Consider the following 19,652-nt stretch of genomic DNA (forward strand, 5'->3'; position numbering starts at 1 on the left):
AAATTAATAAGAAAAGAGACAACCAAATGTAAAATTGTGAATAACCAAACAAATTAACAACTGAATTAAAGTACCAATTCAAAAAAATGAATCAAGACAGATGTTACCTTGGAGAGCAGCTTGGTGAGGTCTTCGAACAGATTTGAGCAGTAGAAGTCACAGTCGTAGTTAATGTATAGTTCAGTCACAAAGCTGGGAATCCTCCAGAGCTGAACCAAAGCCTCTAGACCCAATTCCTTCATTTCATATGGCATCTTAGTGTTCTCTGATGTGATGATGTCCATTAGCTTCTTCAGATACATCTGAGAAGTCAGCAAACTGTTTGTTAGTTTGTTGGGCAAAGGTCAAGAAAAAGAATGCCAAAAGTCTATTTATATGATGTTCAACAACTGGGGGAAAAAAATAGAAGTAGTGAAGACAATTACCTCCAGCTGAAACTTCAAATGTTCTCTCATGCTTTCAAAAAGCAAAAAGCAAACTCGCATGGAGGAAGCGTAGAGGTTCATACGTTCCACACTCAATAGCTACAACACAGATCACATGCGTCATTCCACGATGTTGAGGTAATAACCATGTTCTTGTTTCCAGCTCATAAATCTCAAAGTAAAATTATGTTAAACATTAACTATCATAAAAAATATACAATGGGCAGCACAAATCATACTTCTAAATATATTAAACAGCATAAAGCTCAAGTATCATTGTTTCAGAGGATTAGCAAAAGCGTTATCTTAACTTATTGTCTTATATTGTGTGCAGAGGGGTAAAATATACCACAGTTCTTTCAACAAGAACAAAATAAACACACACAAGTGTATATATTTGTTTCCTACCTGAAATAAATGCCTGCAGAGCTCGTCTTTAACCAGGACTAGTAAAGACTGGTAATTAACAACGCATGTAGACTCCAGGGCTACAGTCAGAAGCTGCAGCCCCATTTGTACCATAGCGTCAGTGTTGTGGCGGTCATGAGGATTGGTCAGTGAAATCAGAAATCGAAAAAGCTCCCTTAGGCATGGAAGGCCATAAGGAATAAGTGCGACTCCTGCACAAAAACAGGGAATAGGAAAATAAAACATTTAAAAGAAATGAAAAAAAACGGCTGAAAACGATCGACTGTTATCGGCGTTGCAGACAGTCGGATACTTCAGATGAATACAAAACACACGTTTACAAAAAACATCCGATTTAAGAGTCATGGCACGTCTCCCTACCGTCTCTTTGTGTAGACTGTGTGAATCGGACTCCGCGAGGATTAACATAGTCCATGTCATGAACAGAAGAGGGATCCGAATTATCAGGAACGGAGTCTTTGTCGTCCACAACTTCAGGGATGGAATCTACAGACGCAGCCTGAGCCACTTCGACCTGCCCACCCTCAGACTGGACGGCACATGGGAGATTGAACGGGTCAGTTCCACAGAAAACAGAACGTAGCATGCTTTTACAGTTCAACACATTTCACCAATGGAGGTTAATAATCGACCTGCTTGTGTGAAGAGCCAGACTCGGTGCCAGGCAGTGAGGTAACTGTGCAAGAGGAGTTTGCAGATGGAATGGATTGTTCCAAGTCAGAAAGGTCTTCCCTGGAGGTGGCTTTGGAGCCGGCATCCAGGCCACTGTCTGTGGCTGTGGGGCTGGATATGGAAGAGCCAGCACTGTCCGACGTGGCAAGGCTGGAGCTGGAAAACCCTTGTTCAATGAATGGGACTCCACCTAGAATAAGGCAGGAAGTCAGTTGACCACCACAGGCAATGTCCATAGTCCATCCTTCTCAAATTAATTTACCATTTATTATTTCGGTTGTATTTTGTTAATCTTGCATCTTATATCCTAATCGATGTTTTTACAAGGAACTGACATGACAATAGAAACTGACCTGATTTCATTTCATAAATGAATCGTTGCTTGTACTTGTGACAGTGCAATGACAATAAAGTTGAATTCTATTCTATTCTATTCTATTCTAAAAAGCCCTAAAAGCATCGACTGCCGCTATTGACCTGAGAGGTTGTTGCTGAGGGTGCTGGAGCCGCCTGGATCAGAGGGACTTTGGACCATGTGACGAGGAGGCCGTGGTGAACGCTTCTGCTTCTTCCATTTGGATGACTCGCTCATTCCTCCAGCACGCATTTTCAACTAAACAAAATTAAATTGAAAGAGTGAAACCTTTTCAAGCATGGCTGCTGGCCGATTACGATAAACCAGTGGTGCCCAGAGTCGGTCCTCGGGGGCAGGCATCCTCCGTGTTTTAGTTCTCTCCCTGGTTTAGTGAGTCTGGATCAAATGATGGCTCATTAGACTGACTGGTAACCTAATGTGCATTTCTTCATAATCGTAGTTGTGGGTAATTGTTTAGGGCAGTGGTTCCCAAAGATTTTCTTCTGGGCCTCCCTATTGATTACAATAAAATCCCCCCCAAAACAGAAAATAAAAATAATCAACTGGGCACACACATCATTCAACCAGACATAAACCTACACACATATTTTGTTTTCAAACTCCACTGAAATTTATTTCACACTTCAGGTTGCAACCAAACACACTACAAGCCATCTTTACAGTGAAACACTTTTGTGTAACAGTTTTTTGTTTTTTTTTCATTCATCCATACCGCTTCCCGCGCCCCCCTTGCAATGGCACTACATCCCACACTTTGGGGCACGCCCCACACTTTGGGAACCACTGGTTTAGGGTTTTACATGTAATTTTGGTTTTTCAAACATAATTTATTTGTTCCACTAGGGGACGCCTGCAGCCTATTGATGAACCATGAAAGACACCTGGCAGGGAAAATGTGACAGCCAAACATGAGTCTAATCTTGAATCTAAATTGATGTTGAATGACTACCTAGTTAAATCTTTACTCCTGTTGTAAGGATTTTATGTAGATAGCATCTCTTGAGGATGCTATCTACATTGTATTGTATTTACATTTGATGCTACACTGTATAGCAAGAGGGTTAGCTTTCCTTTCGCCGTTGACACAAACTTCAAGGGTTTTAGTAAAGAGAAAAAAAATATACAATAGCAGATAAATATACAGATGGGAGAGAATGACTTCGCCCTGAGATTTCTGAAACAGTAGGGAAAAGTTACACCCAAACTTTTGGACAAAAACATTTCCCATTACTAGCAACTTAAGCTATTTCCCTTACCTGAACACGTTTGTTTTTCCACAAGATATTGTAAGCCTCAGAAGAGAAAAGGAGGAGGCAGTTGCCCATGATTAGTGACAAAACACTTCACAAGCCAACATATGACATGCTTAAGCAGGACGGTTCATGCATGGGAGGACAAGTTCAGATTCCAAACTGGGTGAAAGGTTTGGAGTAAAGCACACAACAAGGATACACTGCAGACTGTCCAACCAGCAGGGAGCAAGAAATGCAGTACATACATAAAAAGGCAATGAAGAATTGAAGCCAGATAAATACTTTATTTATCTAAACATCTTTCAAAATGGCCACATCCCAGAAAACAGAGATCTACACTAAATATTAGAACCAGTTATGTGGGCATAAGAGAGAGGGGAAGCGAGTATTTGCAATTTGTTAAGCTGACTATGGTCTAAAGAAGTGAAGCGTTATTGATAGTGGAGCTGTTAGTCGACATATGTTATGCAGAGACTAGCGGTGCACCGATGGCAGTTTTTTGGCCGATAGCCGATCTTTAAAAAGCCTGACCTGCTGATTCTGATTTTGGCCGATACCATTTTTTTTTGTCTAAAATGTCGCTAAGTATAGCAAGAAAGTCATTGAGTGGGCAACAGTGGGGCGACAATTATTAACTGCAAATGTGCAGATATGACCTGGTGGGCGGGTCTATCAGTCAAACCTCTCTCATGGGAAAGCAGAAGAGGACAGTGGCTGATTTTTTTAGGCCTTTGCTGAGGTAGATAAGATCGGTGGATAAGATCTGCTTCATGTACAAGTATCGGCCAATCACCCATCTCCCAAAATTAAGGAAATCTGCGTCTGTAAATCAGCTGGCCGATAAATCGGTGCACCTCTAGCAGAGACATCTTTAAGTGTTCAAAGAAAACCTGAGTGAAAAAAAGTGCATCTCAGTTTTGACTGCTTCTCAATAAACACACAAATCTGCTTTTGTCACCTCAACTCTACATTAATTTGTAATACTCAAATTCAAAAGGTACAACAGTTACTTACACTGCTATTAATGGCTTAGTTGACTATTGAAGTACCTAACTGTAAAAAAAATCTCTGTGTTAATAAACTCTAAATTGGGTTCATTACATGTGTCAAGTGTCTTGCGGTTTGAAAAAAGCCAGTGCTGAACTTAATCCTTCATCTATTGTTGATCTAATACCTAAACCTTGTCAGGCTGGTATTTGAAGACAATAACTAACACTGAACTATTTTGCTGTTATTTTTCTGATAATCAGATGGTGCACTGAACTGGTACATTTGATCTAAATTACTAGTTTTATTAACAACTGCCCTAAGCAATTATTTATAGTTATGCAAATTAATGCCTAAGCTGCCCCGACTGTCTCATTTCGAGGGTTAAGTGAAACCTCAAAATGAGAATTTGATCTCCATTTCCTAGTTGATGAATGTTTGCAAGAATTATTTTTTATCAACTGGAACAATTAAACACTTTAATGCAAAGCAGAGCACCCTCAAGCACCTCATCAACCACCGTTTGGAAATTGTTAGAATTAAACCGAGTTTAAATAAAGTGACAGAAGCATGTTAGGGGAAAGCTGACATGAGCTGTACATTCATTACGAGAGTGTAAAAGAACAATGTAGCCACACTTTTAGCAATTTATGAAAACGGGTAGATGAATTTACCAATATCTGAATACTGGAATGTTTCATTATGTAAAGCGTTCATCTTTCCCAGCTTATTAAACAATAGTTAACTAAACTACACAGCCACACAAACTACCATGGAAACAAATAAAAAAAGAGAAGAGAAAGCCCTACACAAGAAAAAAAAAATAAGTGAAATATGTGCAAGCAAATCAAATTTTAGCATCTTAGTCATGTTACCTTTTTCATGTTGGTGCCCACATAACTCTTTGCCTCTTCTTTGAACTGGGGTAGTCTACAAAGACAAATAGTTGAAATAGTAGAGTTTATTAGCAAATGATATTGACATAAGCTCAAGGTTGATGCAAAACAAAGCTTAGAAAAACAATGAAACCAATGATAAAATGCATCCACTTTACATTTTTTGATGTACAGTGGATGTATTGAGATTTTAAACATCTTTTGACAAAAATCTTTTTCATTAGGCTGTACAACAGCAAAAGCCTTCATTATATTTCAGTTAGTTTTCTCTAGACGGCGGATTCAAGCCTTGTTGGGCTCAGCTACAGAACCAGCATTTTACCAAAACATTTTAGGATTTAATTGCTTTTATTTGAAACGCAGCAATCATTTCTACTGCCCCCCAAAAATGGTGTCATATTAATTTTCACATTTTTCATTAATGTATCCTATGGCTGAATGATATGGCTTAATAATAAAATCTCAGATTATTTCATACGCACCAGTTGTTGTTTTGTTTTGATAAACCACAAATATTTTTTCTAAAACTTGCTTTTATTTCAATCGTCTCTTCTAGGAAGCGACCTGAATTCAAAGTCCCAATAAGTACAAGCTACAAAGCAAGACAGTAGGGGGCCGGGCGGGATGACGTCACGCTGAGGTGTGGAAACATTGCATTTTCTAAAATGGTAAAAAAAAAAAAAAAAAAAATCAGGGTTTCCCCCAGGCTAAGCATTGCTTATTTATTTAAGACTTTTTAAAATGTTTGCATTTTTTTTAAAGACTTTATAGTTGGTGTTCAGGTATTAATCTTCAATCTTTCAATAACACATAATTATCAAGTGATATTTTCAAATTTTCTGTCAACTTTAAACATTTTTAAACTCAAAAACACAACAGGCCCCTGGATGAATGACTGTCTTAGCGCCCAACCACTGGGCTTAGCAAGTTTTCTGGGGGGAAAATTTTATTTATCTAATTGATTTATCTGTGCAATTGATTGTTCATTCAGCCCTAACGTATCCATCCATTTGCTGAATATACATTTTGACTAGTCCAGATCACCCTTTTCCCCAGGGACAGCCTCCAGCTCACTCTCAGGGATCCGAAGACGATCGCAGACCAGAAATGATGCACAGTACCATAATCTGGGCTGGTCCCAGTGCAATAAACCTGGAAAACCTTCTAGTATTATCAGTTTAGATTGTCCTGTGTGTTGCTACCACTAATTCCTAAAAGTAGAAATAGTTCCATTTACCTTTCTCAATTTTATGCCCCGTAACACGTACGTTGTTTCACAGTTTTCTAAGTTTCTTTGGTGCATTTCTCAGAACAGAATTTAAATTCTCTAAACTACTTGCTCAATCTTCAAACCATTGTGTCACTTGTGCACATAAAAAAAGGCAGTTGCTCGTTCCTCCAAGTTGCAAATACTTTTGTACACCATAGAAGGAATTATGTCCAATTTTCTGCTTTTCCTGCATTTTCAACTGCTTTTGTGATATTCATCAAAATGTATTTTATGAGATTATTAAACATTAAATTGACAATAGTGGCATACATATACAAGTAAACTGATCAATCCAACCCACGACGATCCGTTTCTAAACATCTGAATTGCCCAATAATTCCTAAATTAAAAGTGATTTTAAATAAAAATGTTGCTAATGAGTGATATATTTATTACTACAAAGACATTTTTCATAGCACATTCTTCTAAACTACACTCCCATTTTGGTTAAGAATTAAACAAATAAGCTGCAAATGTTCCTCTAAGTTGCTGAAAAGCTAATCTCATGGTGGGAACCCCAGGATCTTCAGGAGAGCCAATCAAAACTCTGCATTATTTTCTGAAGTCACGCTAAAATAAGTGGATGTGTGACACAAGGTTTCTGTAGGCACTAAAGCTTAGCTGAAAAATGAGATGTCACAGCCGGGTGGGCATGCACACACACGCACACACACACTCTAAGCAGGCGCCTGTAACCCCCTCCTGACATTAACTCCATAGTAATAAAGTGTTGTCTTTCAAGCAGTATTATAGGATGATCTGTGGGCACAACAGATTAGCATGCCTAATACTTTCAGCAGGCAATTGAAGTCTCCTCCCAAAAGCTGAGGAGACCTGCTGCTCATTATCCGGCGTTATTGGAGTGAGAGTGCAGCCCGCGCAAACTCACATCTCTATTATCCACAATCACTGGGTGAGTGGGCGAGTGGGCGGGGAAAAGAGAGCAATATGTCAGGACTAAGAAAAAGATCAGAGCGAAAATAATGAAGGAAACAGGCCGCACTATGCAGATGTACACAAGGCCGCATTGGGTTTAAAGTAAAAAAAAACAAAAAAAAAAAACAAAGAAGAAAAACAAAGAAAAACTGGGGTGGAGTGGAGTGGACCCCCCACTGTGTGATAAATCCTCTGTCAAAGAGCAGAGGTGAAAAGAAGCTGAATTCAAAGGCAATCTGGTTTGGGGTGCGGGGGTGGGGGGCGGGGTTACGTAATGGCACTGATGAATCACTGACTCGCTGCCCCAGCTAACGAGGGAACAGCTATATGAATGCTTTTTCAACAACCCCTTAGAGACATTCATGCAAAAATCTCTCAACCTTCAATTCAAAACTGAAAAAGATTGTGATGAGACATCATCGAGTTTTGAACTACCCTTTGCATTACATTTCTCCACTGATTGGTAGATCAACACAAGCAGTCTGGCTAATAAATAAACGTCTGCTAATTGCAATATGTTTAATCAGAAATGGTGGCTGTAAAGGAAAACTACAAACACATCACCAATCTATACCCTCATGGAATATTAACTTGGAGAAATGTTTACCTGGAAAACAGCAGCTGAACCATATCAACCAGTGTGTGTTCTGCAGACTTTCTCAGCAGTTCTTCAAGCAGAAAGGGAAAAATGCATAAGAACCAAACAAAATGACATTATATCCTACCATGAAATAAAAAAAAAATCTAATCCTAACAAAGGTTATTTAATAGATTACAGGGCAACAAAACAACATACCAGTCTTGAAAAAGAAGGTAATTAGTCAGAAGCTGTTGTTTAATTCGGAGTAGTCTGCCATTTTGCTTTAGAAAATGGCAGACTACATCCACATTTGGAGCAACCTTGCAAAACGTAGAATATTTACTGTTAAAAAAAGCTTTTAATACACAATTTAGAATGAAGTATATTTATTGTGAACAGGAGAGACTTTATTTTAGTACATTAGCGTCATTTACAGTCATAGTTCTGTTGAACGTTCCAACAGCACTCAGCAATAACGAGTTCACAGAAATCTTTATGTATAAAGTTGATTCAATAAAAAGGTCTACAGTAAGAGAGGTAGGCTTAGAATTGTTTTAAAACCTGATCTACAAACAGTTTTCATCTAGCTAAAAGTGTCTACAATTTTAGCGTCAGATCCTAATCCCAACCAAATTATTCACAGAAGAGTTCCTTTTACTTACCGCCCCCATTACTGACGTGATTAACCTGTCCTTGGTAAACTGATACGGACCGCAGACTTTTAAATTCACCACAATTCGTCTTTACTTGAGAGACTCTCTCTATTGATCAAGGTAAAAATTCCAAAACCTATTTCTAATCTTCCTTTCTCTTCTAAAATTCTTTAAAAATAGTTGCTGATCAAGTGTGTGAGCATCTAAATAGCAACGACCTGTTTTTTTGTTTGTTTGTTTGTTTGTTTTTTAATGAGCATCTAATTAATTTGTGTAGACTACGGGATTAAAACCTGGATAACTTTTAACTTTTAAATTTAGACCAGACAGTAGTTTTTGTATTTGGGGAACAGCATCTGAAAAACTGTTTAATAAGCCACTTTATCTGAATGGCTCCAGTAATGGTTTGAAATACGTTGTCATCTTTAACCAGACTGGTCTACTATGTCTACTATGAAGACTTCTCTTTTGAAGGAACTTGTAGTTAAAACATTCCTGTTTGTATCTCTTGAATAAATTCATATTGTGTCTCGACAAGTGGTTCTCTTTCAGAGTTTAATCCTCTTTCTACTACATAAAGCAACTGAAGAAGATTTTGCTTCCACCGACTATACACACACACGTGGACAAAATTGCTGGTACGCCTCGGACAATGAAAGACAAACCTACAATGGTTACAGACATAACTCGAGTCTGACAAAGGTAATAATGAATAAACTTTCTACGAAAATGAACAAATGAAAGTCAGACATTGCTTTTCAAGCATGCTTTGGCATAATTATTTAAAATAAATAAACTCTTGAATTGTGTCCATGTGTGTATTTTTCAATTTGCAAAGTCTTTCCACGTCATTTTGTCGTCTGGTTTTAAAGCCAGCATTTGCAGTGCTGGGTTTAAAACCTCTCTTTCCAATTACAAATATAATATGAATTTAACAAATAGTGTTGGTCACAAACTGAAGGCATGCCAGTGTATTTACATCGGGTAACCACTCATATTAGCAAATCGGTTGGATGTACTGAATTACGTCATAGGAGTGTTTGATGACTTTCTGACAAACTCACCACTTAAGCGCATCTCGAAGCAGATTCTGAAGCAAGACTGCATTATTTCGCACACAGACTCATTGGTCAGATGGGCCCCAACTGGCGTCAGCAGCAGAGTCCTGAGGACCTACAGAAGCACAAAAGGAAAAGTTAGAACTGGTCCAGTTAGAACTAGCTTCCAGCAGTGGTGGTGTCTACTGAAAGATTCTGCTCTCTGTGCCATTACCAAGATTTGTGCGGCTATAAAAAGTTACCTGAAGTTTTGTGTAGTGTACAAAAACAAAAACGTTGAAAAGTGAGCAACAGACGCTGCCTGGGCAAACTGTATGAATTTCAACATGCAGTTTAAAAACAAATGACATAGCATTTCAATCCAAAGGTCCAAACTCTCAGTGAACCATGCGACTCCACTGGCCACTTACTACCAGGTGTAGGTGAAAGTCAAAGTCGGGTTCTTCATTAAAGACAGCCACATGAAGCAATAAAATCTGCACACGTTCATTACTATGTAAATATTTGGAAATTGATTTGAATTTCAAAGCATTGCATGCTTTTCTATTCCAATTTATCAGACATTACTACGCATATAGGAGCAGAAAAGGGGGTAATGTTTTATAAACTTCGTGTTGACAGTCGGTTCCATCAGTACAGATTTAAAGAAGGGATGCACCGATATGGAAGCCCGTTGCTGCAAGCGAAAAACACATGTTGTACCTGAAGAATTTTCATCAAGACCACTTCGTCACTTGCAGGGTCTGTTCCCACAAATCTGGCGTGTGTGACTGCATCTGCCATGTTCTCGATAGCCTCCGCAGCAGCCTCATGGTTAGCATCTAGAAACAGACAAGAAATGCAACACTTAACTAGAGTGCAGCTCAGACTGCAATGACAATACACCTCCATAGGGAGGAGCAGGGAATCCGATAAATAGTAAATTCACTTAGCTGTTGATGTAACGCTCAAAACTGTGATCTTAAAAGGCCTTTTCAAGTTTGATCAGGCTTGTACGTTCAGAACGGTGAAATGAATTTCATGACCAAAGTCGAGAAAATGTAAAAAGCATAAAAACTCTCATGCGTAAAACCTCTTGTGCTTTTTAAATGCATAAAAAAAAAAGAATAGAAAGGGAGAATCAGTGATGCACATTGAAACGAATTGAGATACTGTATAAAGACCATCTGTGGATGGTGATTGGTTTGTATCAGAATTTGGTGCAAAAACAGCCAATTTAAACTGTTAATGGCTCAATATCTAAGACAACATTGAACACAAAACCAAAACATTTAAATAAACAAATGAGGACGGTGGGTAAGAAATCGTGAGAATCAGAAAAGGCGCCTATAAATAAAACTTACTATTATTTTTATTATTATTAAAGCGATGAGATGTCAAGGACTTACAGCTGTTCTCTGAATCATGATTCTTCACAAATTTAAGGTTTGCCTCTTCTTTATCTTTACTTGTCCTAGTGATGCATCATAATCACATCCATACAGACAGATTTGAACTTTTTTAATTTCTAAAAATGTGGGATCTACTTGTGAATTGAAAATACAATTTGTAATGCATTTCACGTAATGCATAAAATGCATTACAATGCAGTCCAATGCAAGGTCTGCTGCTGAACCCAGCAGCAAAGTCATTACCAACAACTTTTGGTCTGAGAAGTATCTTATCCAACTAAGCAACCCAACAACAAACAACCAGCAGTTCAACTCTCACATGGCGGATGCCCAATGCGCTTCCAAGCCTGAGATCTGATGACCAGATGTGGCCTTCTGTTGGAAACAGGCTGGGACGAATCGGCTGCCAGAGCAACAGTAGTCTGTGTTTAGGAAATCTGAGAGGCTACCCAGCTTGTTTTCCTTTCTCGTCTCTGCTAAGAGCAGCAACTCATTAACTAATAAGTAGTGGGGAGAGGAGGAGCAGATGTACGGGTAGAACCACAATGTCAGGAATTGGTGTGGAAAAAAGTTTATAGGGACACCCAAGTTCTCTAAAAATAGATTAAAATAAAAATCAATCTGATTTAGCAAACTACTGTTATGTTTGGAACATTTTGATAACTTTCAGTCACTGCATAAATTCATCATTACCTTTGTCAGATTCAAGTTATTTCTGTGACCATTGTGGGGTTTTCTTTCATTAACCGAGGGATACCAACAATTTTGTCCGTGTGTGTGCATATATATTATAAATTATATATTAATGAGTTAAGATATGCTTCATAAAAGAAGTTAGATGTGATGTGTCCCAGAGGAATATTGCAGGGAAAACAAGAGCAGCAGCTGCCTCATTTCTTTTAAACATCATACCTGTTGATGGTTCCAACATTGCAGGGGGTTTTGGTTGTTTTTATTTGTTGCTGTGGATATAAATGTTACTTAACGCTCTAAAATGGAAGACGTCCTCCCCATGTTGACAATAATAGCAGAAAGCGCAAATCTAGGATTTTAAACCTATCGTATCACAAACTGTGGAGGAGTAATCCAACATTTGTCCTCACCCATTTTACCTAATGGGTAAAAGCCAAAGATGGTTCCTGGGAATGGATCCTAAAGATGGCCGTCGTTTGCCTACATACCCCTCGGGCACTCATGCAGAGTCAACAGAGGGCTGAACCGGCTGCCACACAATGCCATTCAAACTGGCTATAAATACGTGACATGAGTCAGAGGGGAAAAAAAGTCTGAGCAGCTCATTTTAAAAGATCTCAAGCTGCATGTTACAAATCTGTAGAAACCAAACACTACCAACCAAACACACCTTCACTAAATGTCCCACTATCAGCCCCCTATTAAGAACAAGTATTTGGTCTGTGAAAAAAGAAAAACTACTTCAAACTGGAGATTACAGAATCAAATAATTTCTAGTAATGTAATGCAAAAATATTTGATGAAATAAAATACTGTTGCTGTTTTTACTTGCTGGTTAATTTCTATAAAGAACCAATAAGTTTAACAAAAATTGTCACAAGGTTAGAAAGGTTAAAGCAACTGCAGATGACTCTCTCAGTGACTGAGCCTCATCCACTGGCCTAAGATTTCTAGCAATGGTTGATTTGTCAGCAGCACAATGAAGACCCAATAGGACAAATGGACAAAGGAACAAAGAAAAGGCTGTTAAAAGACACGGGGTCAAGGCAAAGCCTTAGTTGCTCATCCTTTTAAACTTGAAAAAAGTGTTGGTAAGACTGGAATAATAAAAGAAAAAATATTAACAAGAGCAATTCTAGGAAAATTGCCAAACACTGCCAGCAGATGGCAGTATTTGACAAAATGAATGTTTTTTCAATTGTCAGTTTATTCCATCTTGATATTAGCTCAGTTGACAGCTACAGGGTGAGAAATTGTTAATCTGCAAGGAAAATCTTGGAGAGTAAATGTAACTTCTGATTTTGAAAATGTTTAAAATAGAAGGCAGAAAATGTAACTGAAGTTTGTAAATGGACTGCAAGCAAGAGTAGAAGGGCATGTATTTTAGAGGAAGAGCTTCACAATTCAATTATGACTCAGGAAGCTATGATATCACAGTACATTTTCATGGTGAGATGCTTCACTGACAGACTTACTTTAGAATTATAATTTTCTCCCATTATTTAAAGATGCAGCATGTAGCTTAAAAAATATGTTTATCTATTTGTTAAAACTGTCGCCATGTCGCGACAGTTTAGTATGGGACAGATAATCTGTGAAAAGATCTACCTTCTCCACCTCCTCCCTGAGCTACTATTGACGTCTGAAGACATGAACTGCTCTTGGTCAAAAACAATCAATCAGAGCAAGGAGGAAGGTCTCACCGCTGTAAAACCTGCTCATGTACTCGCTGCTCAATGGTGGAGAAACAACTTACTGTTACAGGAAAGCTAACGGTGGTCATGCTAACTATCTTCAGCATTCATGGCAGGCTCTGTTGACAAGCAGAGGCTGCAGCGTAGCAAAAAGCAGGTGGGATGGAGAGGCCTGATTGACCCCAAGACCCTCCTCCTGGCTCTGATTGGTTGTGGAGAAGGCAGAGATGCTCAATTAGTTTTTTCAGATTATCTATTGCATACCATACTGTCACAACATAGTGAAAGTTTGAACAAATAGGCAAACAAAGATGATAAAAATTGCATACTGCAGCTTTTAGTCCAGATTTACTGCATCTGGCGCCCTCTAGTCCAAAGTTACGAGGCATGTCTCGCGTCAATATATATGTAAAAGTTTGATGAAATGCGACATGGCTGTTCAAACTGCAGACGCTATGAAAACTATCGTCTTGGGTATCATTTGCCTGCAGTGTGAATGCAGCCTTAATGGCACAAAGCCATTGTTTTCAAACCAGAACCAGATCACTTTAACATATGGTCCAAAATCACAAACTATCACTTTCATTAGACATACTGGAAGTTTGTACAGTATATGTATTTGTAGAGAAAAATGGTGTGCTACCGCAGTAATATTTATAGTGAAATAAATTTCAAAAAGTTATGATGGAATGACTGAATTAAGACAGGCATTTTTCAATAACAATGACAATAAATCTATTCATTGGCTAATAACAACTGCACTTGCAAGCTGCATATCAATGTCAGGTTCTTTGACTGCAACTTTGACTGCAGCTGTTTGGACGGTGTTGGGACATTGACTCAGTTGACACCATTTAACCAACATCTGTTTATGCATGCTTGTTTCACACTTAAAGCAACTGTGAATATTTCCATGATGAGGGTAAAAAGGACATTCAGTGCCAATGGTCCACCAGCAAAAGTAAGACTTTGCATTAATAAATAGACTGCTCTCCCTCAGCTAATTTGACGATGTTGCAATAATTGCCAAAAGTATATTCCCTGATGAGTCAAAAAGTATATTTCCACTTGCGTTGCCAGACATTTTTTTTCTAACTTCTAGAAGCTCTAAAAGTATTGTTTTGGCAGCTAATTGAATTTTTTAAATAAAATAATAGTCCGTCTACTCCAGAGGTGGGCAATCCTGGTCCTCAAGGGCCGGTGTCCTCTTGGATGTCGACCTGGTCCAACACACTTCAGTCAAATAGCTGAATCACCTCCTCTAAGTGAGGTCAAGTTCTCCAGAGTCGTGCTAATGACTTTATTATTTGACTCAGGTGTGTTGAAGTAGAGACACAAATAAAAGTTGCAAAATCAATTTCATGTAGCTAGTGTGAAAAGTCAGATGATCAGACTTTTTTACCTCCTGCCTGTACCGCTGGAGGTAAATATCTGTCTCAAATTTGTACAAGAGGAAGTCAGTAAAATACTAAATGTATTTTGTACACATGTTCTTTCAAGAGTCTTCAATTGATATATAATGAAAATTGTATCCCTTCATCCATCTTTTAATCATAAGAGTGGATGGCATGACAACAATTGTTGCCGCTAGCTCAATACATAGACAGCATTATACTACGCGTCAGTGGTTTTGCTGTTTATTCTATACGTCTCGTCTTGCTGTTTCCACACAGCTTAAAACTATCAAATATTTTAGATCTTCTAGACATCAAAATGATGTCTTGTACATCACTGTCATTTCCACAATTGAAAAAAAATTCCCTCACAGAAGCAGAGGTGAATTTAGAAATTGGGTTGGCCATACTCTGTGCAAGGAATTGAGGGGACAACGGTTAAAACAGGAGCCGTACCTAGTGAACTTCTCTCTTAGAAGATACGTTTGCCTACAACTAACTAATCCACATTCATTAAAAACCAGTCGGGATGAATCTGATTCCGATGGCTCTGAGGGCCAGCAACCACTTCAATATAGACTCATTATGAAAACAAACGACGATAATGCGCATAAAGTTTTGACAGCAATGGGAATCCCGAAAATCCTTCTCCTTATGTACAAGGAATGTACACTGGAATTGGATATGCATTCAGCTGAACAACAGAGTCCTGTGAGGCAGAAGTCAGGATGATGATACCCTCAAGGTTCTGGGTTTATGATCATGGATTAAAGAGCCACTCTGCCTATTCTGCACCATCCCACACAAGACTTAGGAAGAATGCTGTGCTGACTCTGGATGCAGAGGTAGCATGGACTGCAGCATGCTCCTGTAGAAGGCCAGTATCAAAACGTGTAATCGGTGAGAACTGATCTCCAGGAGCGAGTGAATACATTAGACACAGTTTGTTAGTTGTAATTCTACATGATTGAATATAAAATTTTACTTCCCGCAAAATGATAAATGATATGAAAATGTTATGACTGTTGGCAACAAATGAAACAGAGGTGCTTTGAGGGATGGTGGAAATATTTATTCAGAGTGTATAGTAAGTTATAAGGCTTATATTAAGAGGGAAACAGGAGAGTAGTGTACAGCAGAATGTCCACTTGACTGTGAAAGAAAAATGAATGGTATCAAACCATTCATTGAGCTGGGAATAAATTAAAAGTTGTTTCTGATATGAATATTTGAAATGCATAATTGTTTTTCATTTAGTTCTCTTTGTGTATATGTTCATGACAAGAGAATGGGCAATCCATACATAGGAGGGAATATTGATTTATGACCAGATTTTCAATGATTTTTTTTTAGAATTTATGATTTTCAAGACTAACAATTGCAAATCATGTCAGTAAAATGTTTTCATGTATAAAATCTAAAAATCATATTAAGAAAAGGAAGATGACGGCCGTGGCTCACTGAGATTCTGAATGAGGGATAACTGAAGAGAGAAGTAGAGGGAAGATTAGAGTAGAATACGTCAGTGAAGAGTGAAAACAGACAGACGCTTTGGGTTTAAAGTGGTGAGCCACAAAGAGAAGGATCTTTCCGGCTTCACCTTTATTTATTTTTTCCCCCCCAAACATAAGATTACGATGTTTTGGATTTTTTTTTTTTTTTTTTTCCCCCTTTCTTGTTTTTGCCAAAATCTTTGTTTCTCACTGGCAGCGCGAGGTGACCAGCAGCTGATTGGTAATATTACATTTTGGGAGACTTCTGGTCTCTTTGTATTTTTGGACCATTATGGCCCAGGGTTACGGCTCACTGGTGTTCGTCAGACATGCAGCAGTTGCTTCCAGCATTATAAGTGTGTAGCTGTTCAGGCACTGAGGGCCCAGACCACTGCAGTCACCTGGGACTGGCCTCTGCTCTGAGAAGCAGCAACAACCAAGCAGAAGAGTAAGAGCTGGAGAGGGGAACCACTTTTCAGTGTAGAATCACAAAAGGTGAGGCCCAGCTGCTGCTCCAGTCTGTGATGGTGGTATGGTTCTAGAGGTGTAATGTAATCTAATTTAACAAAAGAATATTTTCATTTGTTAAATCATGGCTTTGAAGTTAGAATTTAATGGGTTTTCTGTACTTTTCAATGAAGGGGAAATATACAACAGGCATCATGTTATAACAGTGAACAAACAACATTAATGTTTTCTCAGAATTTCAAAAAGTGGCCAGTTTAGAATTGATCAATTTATTGAATCTAACAAAACTTCTCTAAAATAGTCAATAGCTGCATTTCTGTGTATTTTGCAAACTGGAATTATGAAAAAAAAAATTGCTTAATGGAAACATCAATTTAAAAAAAAAAAACAAAAAAAAACCCCACTGCATGCACTTTTTAAAGCTTTGAACCAGAACACAGAATTCTGGAAATGAACATTCTGCGTTCGTGCCAGTTTGAAACACTATTTGTTAGGCATATATACATGCCAAACCTAAACAGTTTTACAAAAAATGTTTGGTATTTGCATTGCTCGCAGTGTTTTCATATTTTGCCACCATTCATTGGATTAGATTAAGGAAAGTTCACTGAGAACACACCATTTTAGAAGATGAAATCACTAATTCCCATTAAATAAAACACTGAAAAAATAAAAATTAAAATCAGCAAAGTCGTTGTTTCTTACCTATAAGGCCATATGAAAGAAACTTGTTTACAGAGGTAAGGGCAAGCCCGGTAATCGGCCCAGTGGTGTCTTCAGAGCGCACAACTTCAAGGAACGGCCGCATGAAAAGGTTGGGTTCCACATCTGAAAGTTCTACAGAAGAGGACACACAGTCAGGCCCAAAAATGTAGCAGATTCATCTTTTTTTTAATGCACAGGCTCTTTGATTGTACTGCAAATCACATGTACCAATTGCACTTGAGATAAGCCCAAACTATTTAACTCTATCCAACTACTCATTTTCTTTTCTATATTTTTGTCTTCAATTGGCTATCAGGCAGAGTTTACTGCTCCAAACCCACCTGATCCTGCAGGTCACACTTGCTGATTTTACAAGGGAAGTTTAAACGAAGAACAAAAAAAGAGAGAATAAAATCTCATTCGTACATGGGGCTCCAACAAATTTATCAAATAAAAATTCCAGACTCAATATTACACCAAATATAATAGATTATGATGTATTAATGGTCAATTTGTCAACCGTGGGTATGCTTTAAATTTGCAATATGCAAAACGAGGACTGAAGAAAGGCAGGAAGGAAGTAAGGAAGGACGGAAAAAAGAAAGGAACAAAGAGAGAACAAACTGTGAAAAAAGGAATATTTTCTATACACCTATGCTCTTCCCGTACTTTTCCAGACCTTCAAAATAGTCAAATCAAAAAGTCCAGGGTACCTTGAGTGAAGTGGGCTGCCCTTTCTCCACAACTAAAACTGACCTCACCTAAAACAAGAGAAGCTTGATCGGACTTAACTTCAGCAAAATTTGGTGTATGTAAACTTTCTGGTTGTCAATCTTATCTAATGTTGTGTCCTCCACAAGCTGTCAGTGGTTATAGTTGCTTGACACTTCCTGAAGGAGTGCAACAGTGAAGAAGCAGAGTACAATAAGCAAGGCAAAATCCCATCCTTTGACTGACGCAGTGGCACAAAACCAAACACTGATGGTTATTGATCGAGACCTCTTTGGCTGTTAAATTAAGAGTCAGGGTCCTTGACTTGCGGTGCCAAGGCTTCTTAAGCTGAGGAGAAAACCAGCGGTTTAACAAGACCAGAACTACTAAATGAAATCCAGGGAGAATTCTGTTGTTCATCTGCTGAGCAAAAAACAAAGAAGACTGTTATATTTTCATCCATCTGCTGGGAGAGGTTTGATACATGTCAGCTCACTGCAGCCCCCGTTTTTTTCGACCCTCGTCTCAATCATCCGTATTTTCAGTATTTGGTCCCCGTGTTCTTCTGAATGGGACCGACACATGCAGAAGGGGGCAATTAGGAAGAAACAATGCTGTTGAGCTCCACATGGTCATTTCATGGGACCACACTGGTATTTATCAGTGCAACCTTAGCAGGCAATTTGAAAAGCCCAGGAGAAATTAAAACTTTGAAATTGTTTGGGAAGACTGCTGTAATTTCTACTGCGGAGAAGCATTTCCTTATGGGGTCTTACAGAATACACTTTGCATTTGTATTTATACAAACCACGTTGTGGAGGCAGCAAGAAAGACCAAAAGTGCACGCCAAAATTTTGATGAATCAGAAGCTCTAGTAGAAGCTCTAATCAATCGGTACTAATGTTGTCAAGTTTTGTACAGCGAGAGCATATGTCTAAGCTCAATTTTCTAATGTACCTTTTTGACTCTTTTTTTCAGGGTTCATGTTGCTTCAAGTTCAATTTATTTATAACATATGTTTAAAAAAACACATAAGTTAATCGAAATAAAACATAGAAGCAATAGGGTGCACCGATTGCAGTTTTCTGGCCGATCAACAATTACTGATGTTTAAAAGGCCTGACCAGCCGATTCCGATTTGGGCCGATACCAATTTTTTTATTTATTTTTTTGTCTGAAATATTGTTGTGTTTAGCAATTGTAAATAACATCTTCCAGTAACATTTTATACTTCAACACAAATTTTTTTTTAATACATAAACACTGTGGGCTGCTGGTGCAGAGCCCTAGCGTGCCGACCACCAGGCTTTGCAAGTTTTCCGTGGAAATTCCTGAACACTGTTTAAGTTGTAATTTGAGGAAGTTCCCTAAAGCGGCATCACTAGAAACCATTTTTAGTCTTAGAATTCTTTGCGGATTCGCAAATAAGAAAATAAGACCGTCCAAGTGATCACAGGTCATCTTCAGCCAAGCTGGACGACATGGTAAAATTTCGTCCACAGCTGACACAGTCATATTTTTTGTTTTAGTTGTACAAAACATGATCTAATCTGAGGCGGACTATGTAA

At 38.4% G+C, this 19,652-nt stretch overlaps 1 protein-coding gene across 4 annotated transcripts in view; it reads right to left on the bottom strand.

Moving 5' to 3' along the window:
* Window positions 1-19,652, bottom strand: part of gbf1 (golgi brefeldin A resistant guanine nucleotide exchange factor 1) — a 60,186-nt gene that overhangs the window by 19,987 nt on the left and 20,547 nt on the right. For 2 of the 4 annotated variants that reach the window (XM_032552609.1, XM_032552608.1), the window contains exons 4-15: window positions 17,374-17,505; window positions 10,238-10,356; window positions 9,542-9,650; window positions 7,852-7,912; window positions 5,018-5,072; window positions 3,159-3,194; window positions 2,004-2,139; window positions 1,487-1,716; window positions 1,215-1,383; window positions 834-1,045; window positions 426-524; window positions 108-302 (exon numbers count right to left, since the gene is read on the bottom strand). In XM_032552609.1, coding sequence (XP_032408500.1) covers window positions 108-302; window positions 426-524; window positions 834-1,045; window positions 1,215-1,383; window positions 1,487-1,716; window positions 2,004-2,139; window positions 3,159-3,194; window positions 5,018-5,072; window positions 7,852-7,912; window positions 9,542-9,650; window positions 10,238-10,356; window positions 17,374-17,505 — 1,553 coding nt within the window. The remainder of the gene's footprint in view (window positions 1-107; window positions 303-425; window positions 525-833; window positions 1,046-1,214; window positions 1,384-1,486; window positions 1,717-2,003; window positions 2,140-3,158; window positions 3,195-5,017; window positions 5,073-7,851; window positions 7,913-9,541; window positions 9,651-10,237; window positions 10,357-17,373; window positions 17,506-19,652) is intronic. The other 2 variants (XM_032552611.1, XM_032552610.1) reach the window with 1 other exon arrangement.

The sequence above is a fragment of the Xiphophorus hellerii genome, chromosome 22 (assembly GCF_003331165.1).
Source record: "Xiphophorus hellerii strain 12219 chromosome 22, Xiphophorus_hellerii-4.1, whole genome shotgun sequence".
NCBI classification, from domain to species: Eukaryota; Metazoa; Chordata; class Actinopteri; order Cyprinodontiformes; family Poeciliidae; genus Xiphophorus; species Xiphophorus hellerii.